Source organism: Austrofundulus limnaeus, unplaced genomic scaffold (assembly GCF_001266775.1).
Source record: "Austrofundulus limnaeus strain Quisiro unplaced genomic scaffold, Austrofundulus_limnaeus-1.0 Scaffold123, whole genome shotgun sequence".
Lineage (NCBI taxonomy): Eukaryota > Metazoa > Chordata > Actinopteri > Cyprinodontiformes > Rivulidae > Austrofundulus > Austrofundulus limnaeus.
Window position 1 is genome coordinate 1,564,879 of NW_013952525.1, and position 9,314 is coordinate 1,574,192.

Sequence of the window (9,314 nt, forward strand, 5' to 3'; positions counted from 1 at the left end):
GTTATGACTAAACTATAAATTGAGTTTAGGTCAGGTTTATGGTAGGAGGTCAGGGTTAGGCTARAGAAATGAKCGGTAAATGAATGGAAGTCAATAAGTGGTCCAAATAAGGATAGAAATACAAACGTGTGCGTGTATGTGTACTTTATAGATACACAAATACCCTTCATGTTCCCTCGAAGGCAGGGGTGTTTAATCCTGGTCCTGAGGATCACGATCCTGCATGTTTTGTACCTGATTTGAATCAATACATGATTAACCGGATTCTYCAGAACATGAAGAGGTAATTCAATCAGGTGTCAGAGCAGAGAAACAAAACATGCAGGACAGCGAGACTCCAGCAACTTTAGATTAGTTTAACCAAACCTGAATTTTTCTAGGATTTAATTTAATTAGACCRAATGTCATTCTCTTTCTGTTTGTTTGTTTTAAAAGTTTTAATCTCTCACTTGTCGTGTTTTTCTTTTACTTCCTTTCAACGTTTGACTCTCTTACCTTCCTCTCTTTTTGTTTTTCGCCGTCTCGCTCTTCCTCTCGACCCCATTTTGTCCACTTGTGCTGCCTCGTCCCGGGGTTTTGTCCTCCCTCCCTGCAGAGGCTCTGACAGGCATGCAGAAGCTCTGCTCCTCCCTCTGCAGTAACAGTGTGGGCTCCAGAAATAGTGACTCCCGTCCCACCTCCCCTTTCAGACACCACTTCCTGCCCCATAGCCAAGGTAAGGGCCCCGCTCCACGCTTATCTGACCCCACAGTTTGAAGCGACGCGTCATTTCCACCGTCAGCAGAYTGCCACTCKTCATCYTSMTGTSSWMCATCWTKMRWSCWCCARCATCTCCCATTAGAGTCAAACCTGTTGTGTTTTGGTCCGAGCCATCGTTTTTTTTTTTTTTACTTTGCCCAAGTAGCTGTGTGTTTGGTCACCTCCCAAAGTACTAACCAAGTCTAAGGTTATGGGACTGAGCTGCAGCTGCCGACGAATGACGCTCATCCATTTCCTGCACATTCACTRTCTTCTGACTGCTTTTATTCCACCCCATCAAGTGGATTTTTCAGAACCAATCAGAATGTTTCCCATCTGCTCTGAATGTCCACACCTGGTCCTGTTGGTCCATGTGTGTGTGTGTGTGTGTGTGTTGCACCGTTCAGACCGTGGCTCCCCTGTAGCATCTCTGCTCATGTTCTGTTCTCGGTTCTTCTCACGCGAGGCGCCGACCCGCCGAGCGGCCGGAGCTCACCCCTCCCGCTCAGGCCCGAGAGCCGGCCGGTCACCCCGCCTCTCTGTCAGACCCCCAAACATTTCCACGTCCCAGGTAGGAGCTGGAGCGCACCCTGTCACTGCTCGACCCATCTTCTTGTGTCTTTGTTTTGGTGTTGGTCTGGTTGGTTTATCGGTTGGTCAGTTGTTTGTTTGTTTGTTTGTTTTGTTTGTTTGTTTGGCTATTTGTTTTTTGCTTGTCTGGTTTTTTGTTTGATTGTTTGTCTAATTAGATTGTTGATTGGTTAATTGTTTGTTAGGTTGGTTGGTTGGTTGGTTGTCTGGTTAGTTGGTTGATTCCTGTTTTTTGTGTGAACAGTTGATTGATTAGTTGTTTGTTTGGTTAATTGTTTGGTTTGTTGATTGGTTAGTTGTTTGTCTAATTGTTTTGTTGATTGTTTGGTTGGTGAGTAGGTTGGTTGGTTAATTGTTTGGTTGGTTAGTTGGTTGATTCCTGTTTTTTGTGTGGTTGATTTATTAGTTGTTTGTTTGGTTAATTGTTTGGTTTGTTGTTTGTTTCTTTTGTTTGTCTGGTTGTTTGTTTGGTTACACTCATTACACTCCATTTAAAATAAAATTTGATCTTTTTCCTCTCTTGACAATTAGAATTATACCAATAAATAGAAATGGAAAACAGGTTATGAAACCTTGCTGTAATTGTTAAACCTTTTGTTGGTTGACTCTAAATGTTTTTTTTGTCTCTGTATCAAATGTTTTTCAGATCAGGGGATCAACATCTACAGAAAACCGCCCATCTACAAACAACACGGTACTTTTTCTCCTAAATAACATGCTTAGTAAAATGGATAAGGCTGAAAATTAGGTAAGGCTTAAAATCAAAGGGTAAATAAAATAATTGTTTCTGATATAATTTACAAAAACATTTTTGTATGAAACTGAAGCCAAATGTGTCTAAAGACGTACTGCATACTGAAATCATTGCCACGAGTATCTAAATCTAGGTTGTTTAGTCTGTTATTAGTTTGTTTATGAGGGGATAGTTGAGTCTCTCTGGCAACAGTTTAGCAGTTTAATGGTATAAAACTGAATTTTTTGGTTATTGGCTTGACTGTGTGTGTTCACCTAACCATAGTCACTGTCCTGCGTCAGTGTTCTGTTTGAAGTCTGTCTCTAACCCTTTTCTGTCTGACTTGCAGTTTGCTTTTAGTCTGTCTTAACAAGTCACGGTCACAATGTTAGACTGGGCTCCTTCACATCAACAATGTGACCGATCTTCTTTTTCAAAGGGTCAGTTTAGTCAAAAACAACCTTTGATTTATAAGAAATAAGTGAAGTCAGTGTTTACTGTTTTTTATTCTTCCTGCAATTTGTTTTTCAAAGCTGAAGTATTCTAACTTCATAACAGAACTGTAAAAAAAGCATTTTCTGCAAAAATGTGAAGTGAAAGTTTGAAGAAGCTGAAATTGAGGAGTCAAAGTTAAAATAGAGAAGAGAAGGTAAAACATCAGCTAAAAGAAGCTAAACTGAAGCTGAATGGAGCAAAATGGTAGCTAAGGGTGTGGGAAGCAATTTAAAGCTAAACCTAGCAAAACTGTAGGTAAAAGCTAAAAGGTACGTAAATAAAATAGTGGCTAAAAGCTAAATCAAAACATTTTAGGCAATGTTAAAACAATCTAAATAGTAGCTAACAGCTAATCTTCGCAGAGCTATAGTTAAGCAAATATCAGATAAATTGTAGCTGAAAGCTAAAATTAGRAACAACRGCTAAAACTTACATTTAGCAAATTTGAAGCTAAAAGCTAAATCTTGTAAAATTGAAGATTCTGCGCAGTGTGCTGGCTTCTTTAGATTTATTTATTTATTTATTTATGTTTGTGTACAGTGTGCCCTGAGACAACAGTTGTTGTGACTTGGTGCTATATAAATAAACTGAATTGAATTTAATTATATATAAATGCTAAAAAGTAAACAAAACAGTAGCTAGAAACTAAATTGAGACAAATTTTTAGGCAATGTTAAAACAAACTAAATAGTAGCTTAAGGCTAAAKTTAGCWAAAGTATAGGTAAAAGMCWAAATCAYCTAAATTGTAGCTAAAAGCTGTAAGTAGCAGCAGTAACTAAAACCTAAATTTAGCTAATTCATAGCTAAATGCTAAACCWAGCAACATTGTAGATAAAAGCTAAAACGTAAATAAAACAGTGGCTAAACAAGACAAAATTTTAGGCAATGTTAAAACAATCTAGATTGTAGCTAAACTTAGCAGTACTATAGGTAAAAGCTAAATTTGGCTATTCATTATAAGCTAACATAGCTATGAGGACTAAACCCTATAATTATCAAATTAGCAGCCAAAAGCTAAAAAAAAGCTGTTAAATTAGAGATTTTGAGGAGAACTGTTTTTGTTCGGCTAGTAGATTTATGATTTCTGCACCTTCCTCCAAACTCCGCCCTCTTTGAGTGATGTCACATCTGATCACTACTGAACATCCCTTTAAAATGTTCAAACTATCCCGTTTAGCTTCGGCTCTTAGCACGGTGACTTGTTAGGGAAGACGTCTGCATCGCGGCCAGATGAGTTTATTGATTGTTGAGCCCGACGGTGCCGAGACATGTTTACGTGTAGTTGAGACTGTGACGCAGACACTGATAGCTCAGTTCCCATGGTTATCAACCTAGACGCAGCTGCCATAGCTCATCAGAGGAAGTCTGCTGATGAGATCATCAGATCCGCCACCTTCCCCGCCGCCCATGCTCCGTCTCCGGACGACAGCTCCCGGAGCGAGGGTGACTGTTGGCCCCGCTCCCTGGTTGTGTTAGGTACAGTAGGCTGCTGATGGGTGTGTTTGCACTTCTACCTGCTGCTGAAACCAGACTCATCACAAACCAGTTCTGCCTTTTTTTTCTTACCTTCACCGGCTGAACTGCATCCCTGCTTTACTGCGAGCTGTTATCCAGACGCCTCCACCTGAGTTTGCTTTCAGCCAAAGAGTTGGGTTTCTGTTGCGCCATGTTGTTTTCTGCTGAAAGGGATCCACAATTAGTTCTAACATTAGACTTTATTTGATAAACATATATTTTAACTGTAAAATAAAGACGGTACAAATACTGTAGGATGTTTAGTTTTGTAAATTTTTAAAAATATATTTTWACACAGATGGAGCCATTTTATTTACACACAAAGCATTCTGGGTAAATGATGGCGTGGATAGGTCCTCGGTGCGAGGCTGCTAGCGAGCTATATCCACCCTGAAGGTTAATCTTGGACAATATCTGACGATCGACTCTTTTAAATGAAACCAGAGAGCGTTGACAGAGAGAAGGTAGAAATGACTCAGCCTGGAACTGAAAATATGGATGGAGGACAACAGAGCTGCTTCATGGAAGAAGAACCTCAGCTTAGACTGTTAGCTTTAGCGCCAACGCTATATTGCCTTATATGTATTAGCTCGGCGCTAGCGCGACAAACTAACGAGCTAAACTGAGGTCCTCCATCCATATTTTCAGTTGACAGGAGGAGAATGTGTAGCGCTGAGCTAATACATATACGTGGTGATAGCGTCAGTGCTAGCATGAAGGCTAACAGYCTAAGCTGAGGTTCTCCAATACATCAGCCCTGTTGTCCTCCATCCATATTTTCAGTTGCAGGCTGAGTTGTTTCTACCTTCTCCTCTTTCTCGCTAAACAGCTACGGTATTTTTACAGTCTTTATTTTTCAGTAAAAATATATGTTTATCAAATAAATTCTAATGTTACAACTAATCGTGGATCCCTTTAAAGTAGCATCACCATTTTGCTTCCTTTTACCTGATGAGCGCTTCGGCTACCTGTAGCAATATCACAAATGACTTGGACAGAGATAACGGAGACTGACTTCAAACTTTTGTTTGTCTGTCGCACCATTTTTTTTTTTTTGATTCGACATCCAGGAAATTCCCGACATTGATGTCTGTGTGGCCAAATATTCCAATAAGTCCTTCTGTTTGTCTCGTCAGCTCTGTCTCAGATTTGTGTTCAAACTGTCCACATGTTTAAAACTCATTATTTATCATATCTCTACAGTTTTGTTTTTTCCTTATGTCCAGTTGTTTGGTACTCGTCCAGCATGCTTTCCTCAGGGATTTGTGAAAAAAAATGTTTTGTGTGACGCTTTGGTCCCCGTTTGACACCTGTAGGTTCAGAGGGGAGGAGGAGATCTAGAGAAGAGGAGGAGGAAGAGGCTTTGAAAAAAAAGCAACTCCAGGAAGAACATCTCAATAAGGTCAGTCAACCACAACAAACTCAACCAGACGTGTTTCACCATGAGCATCTCTAGACCTTAGTGGTGACACAAWAAAATACCATACAGCAGTCGTGGGCACAGTTCTGCTAAACGGCTAATCTGCTTAAGCGGAATTACTTTTCCTTTCTACCGTTAACAGAACTAAGATTTAGCATTAGCGGAACTAAGACCGGTGTTTAGTGCTTTAGCATTACCGGAACTAAGACTCTTGTTTAGCATTTTATCATTAGCGGAAKGAAGATTCTAGTCTAGCTGTAACAGAACTAAGATTAAGTGAAGTGAAGAAGTTTAGTGTTAGCGGAACTAAAATTCTTGCTCATCAATCTAGCATTAATGGAAACAAAACTCTTGTTTAGCACTTTAGCGTTATCGGAACTAATATTGTGATTTAGCGTCAGTGGAACTAAGATTGTGGTTTAGCATTTTATTATGAGCAGAACTAAGACTCTAGTCTAGCATTAAAAGAACTAATATTCAGGGTTAGCAGTTTAGCGTTAGTGGAAGTAAGACCCTTGTTTAGTGCTTTAGCATTACTGGAACTAAGGCTGTGTCCAAAACGGTGGYCTGGGTCCTCCAAAGGCCGAATTCGTCGGCCGCTTACGTCACAGCGCCGCAACGGAGGCCGTCCAAAACCGAAGACTCCGATGCGGCCGACAAATACGTCCTTCCTTTGGCCCAAATTGAAGGATTGGTCCGATTGATCCTTCCTGGCCCACCATATCCCATAATGCATTGCGGCCAGACCGGAGATATTTTTTTTTATGCTAGTAATGGCGGACGAAGCGAGAGAAAAGAATGTTTTAAATAAAAGTGATCTAGGTGGACCCAGCCCACCTCGACCAGGTAGGCTGGGTCCTCCCGGAGGACCCGACCTGCTGTTTTGGACACAGCATAAGATTCTTGTTTAGCATTTTATCATTAGCAGAACTAAGACTCCTGTCTAGCGTTAACAGAACTAAGATTCAGGGTTAGCGGTTTAGCGTTAGTGGAACTAAAATTCTTGCTTATCAGTCTAGCATTGGCGGAACCAAGATTCTTGTTTAGTGCTTTAGCGTTATTGGAACTAAGATTGTGTTTTAGCGTTATTGGAACTAAGATTGTGGTTTAGTGTTATTGGAACTAAGATTGTGGTTTAGCGTTATTGGAACTAAGATTGTGGTTTAGCGTTAGCGGAACTAAGATTGTGGTTTAGCGTTAGCGGAACTAAGATTGTGATTTAGCATTGGCAGAACTAAGATTCCAGTTTAGCGTTAACAGAACTTAGACTCTGGTTTAGTGGATTAGTGTTTAGTGAAGCTAACTTCACTGTGCCCACCACTGCTTTACAGATATAATAAAATATGATAAACATACCATTTCTACAATTAGTGTCCTTTTTTTGTAAATAATTAGAAATTGTTTTTTTTTGTTTTGTTTTGTTTTGTTGTTTTCAGATTCAGTCTGGTTTAGGTAAACTCATTCTGAAGGAGGAGATGGAAAAAGAGCAGATTAGAGAGCGTCACGCCCGTAGCCTCTCTGCTCAACGCTACGATCCCAAAACGAGCAACTGTGATGCAGGTACGAAGCTGCTTCCTCAGCTGATTTACTCCTGATTTGTCAGCACCACAACACCTGGACTGTAGCTGCTAATATTTATCATCCAGATCACAGAGCTTTGCAGATGTCATTCTGTTGTTTATCTCAGCGTTACGATCCTGTTTTTTCAGATCGAACATCTCCAACAAAGACTAACTCTTTGCCCGGGTACAGAAGGAACGGGTTACATCGGGTGAGAGCACATGAAAAGAAAACCAAAAGTCCAAAAACGAAAGCAGCGCTAACTCTTAATCACTCGATCATGAAACCATTTTTTTGTCTGAAATCAACAATCCAACGCATGTTAATGTGCTGTTGTCTCTGTTCCTTCAGCCTCAGTCAACAGATTTCACGCAGTACAACAGCTATGGTGACATGTGTGGGGGAGGCCGAGGTGAGAGCTTCGATCCAAACCTAGCTGCTAAATCAATCTCTCGTCAGTTTCACCAGAGCTAGTCAGCGTCAGAACTGGCTCGCTGTTTGCACAGAAACAGACAGATTTGATTTTTCGTGAGGAAAAAGAAACAAAAAAAGTTCTGTAGGTAGAAGTCTGGCAGGGGACCCGACAGCAAACCATTAACTGTGAGTCTCATTTTCTGTCCCATTTTGTCCTGCAGAGTTTCAGGTATGTGTCTCATCTGCTTCTTCACCTGGCATGCCTCGTCATCCTGCATCATAAGTGCGCTTGGTTGCAAGAGATGCCTTTTTTTCCCCTGAATGCACACTGACCCTCCCCTGCCCACCCACCCCTGCTTCTTGCTTGCATCACTGTTGGATAAATGTCAACCACAGGGCATGTTGTGCTGTTTTTTAAAAAGGAACTCTAGAAGCAAGCATGCAGTGGCCCGTAGCTGTAAACACAGAGTACGATCATTGCCTTGTGTCTTGTTCTGTGTGTTGTTCATCAGTGTGATGACTCAAGCTGTGRTTTACAGAAACATGATTAGAATTTAAAGTCAGGGCACAAAAAACAAACAAAAAAAACGCAGCTAAATYAACTGCAGAAACTACAGTGTGAATGCTGAGTGATGAATTACTTTGATGAAAAAGGAAATCATTGAAGTTAAACAAGCGGAACAGAAGCTAAAATCTGAAGAGATGTAGCTAAATGCTAATATCAACGAACAGTAATTAAATCTAAAATCAGAAAAACTGTAGCTAAAAGCAAAAATCTGTCAAAAATGCTTATCAGCAAAACATTAATTAAATCTAGAATCACCAAAATTGGTGCTAAATATGAATTTAATCAAAATCATGTCAAAGAGCTAAATTCAATCAAATCTAGCTAGAAGCACAAACTAGTAAAGCCATGGCTAAATGCTCATTTTAGCAAAACTGTAACAAAGCTTAAATCAGCAAAGTCATATAACAGCTAAAATCGGCAAAACTGTTMCTGAACGCAAATTTCTGCAAAACCATGACTAACAGCTAAAATCAGCACAAGGGTTGCAAAACAAATTTTCAYCAAAACCTTGACTGAAAGTTTAAATCAGCAAAACTGCTGCTAAAAGACATATTTAGCAAAACGGTAGTTACAACTCTATTAAAACAAAACRATYACTAAAAGCTAAAATTAGTAAAATTCTTGCTAAGCAGCAATTTCAGCAAAACTTGAGATAACAGCTAAAATCAGCATAACTGCTGAACGCAAACATTAGCAAGATCATAACTAAAAATTAAATTCAGCAAAAGCTGTTGCTAAACAAATTTCAGCAAAAGCATGAATGACAGCTAAAATCAGCAAAACCGTTGCTAAACAGAAATTTCAGCAAAACTGTGACTAACAGCTGAAATCAGTAAAACTACCAGCTAATTTTCACAGAACAGTAGCTTGAACCATAAAATAACAAAACCATAATTTAAAGCTAAAATTAGCAACTGTGGCTGATTGTTACAATTAGCACAACAGTAGCTACAGACTAAACGTATAATGCAATATCTAAAAGCTAACATTAGCAAAATAGCTGCTCAAAGCTAAAAGCGTAAATCAGTAGGTTAAAATAAATGTGTTTAAAAAATGAAGCAAAAACTAGTGAAACTGTAGCTATATGTTACATTAGGCAAAAAAGTAAGGAAAAAGCTAAATAACTGCAGCTTAAAGGTAAACATATCTGAACCACAGACGATTAGATAAAGCTAAAAGGAGCAGAAGAAGACAAAAACCYAGCCAGTAGCTGAAGAATTTAAGGAGAAAGTTTTGAAGGAATCTCAATCTGTTACTATGGGGAAAATATTTGTAAATA

The 9,314-nt window shown here is 39.5% G+C and overlaps 1 protein-coding gene across 3 annotated transcripts in view; it reads left to right on the forward strand.

Annotated features, from left to right (window-relative positions):
• Positions 1-9,314, forward strand: part of LOC106522225 (actin-binding LIM protein 1-like) — a gene marked incomplete in the record, with an annotated part of 50,230 nt that overhangs the window by 37,584 nt on the left and 3,332 nt on the right. For all 3 annotated transcript variants that reach the window (XM_014015158.1, XM_014015157.1, XM_014015159.1), the window contains 8 exon segments: positions 596-715; positions 1,205-1,309; positions 1,976-2,023; positions 5,390-5,475; positions 6,930-7,053; positions 7,203-7,264; positions 7,405-7,465; positions 7,689-7,696. In XM_014015158.1, coding sequence (XP_013870612.1) covers positions 596-715; positions 1,205-1,309; positions 1,976-2,023; positions 5,390-5,475; positions 6,930-7,053; positions 7,203-7,264; positions 7,405-7,465; positions 7,689-7,696 — 614 coding nt within the window.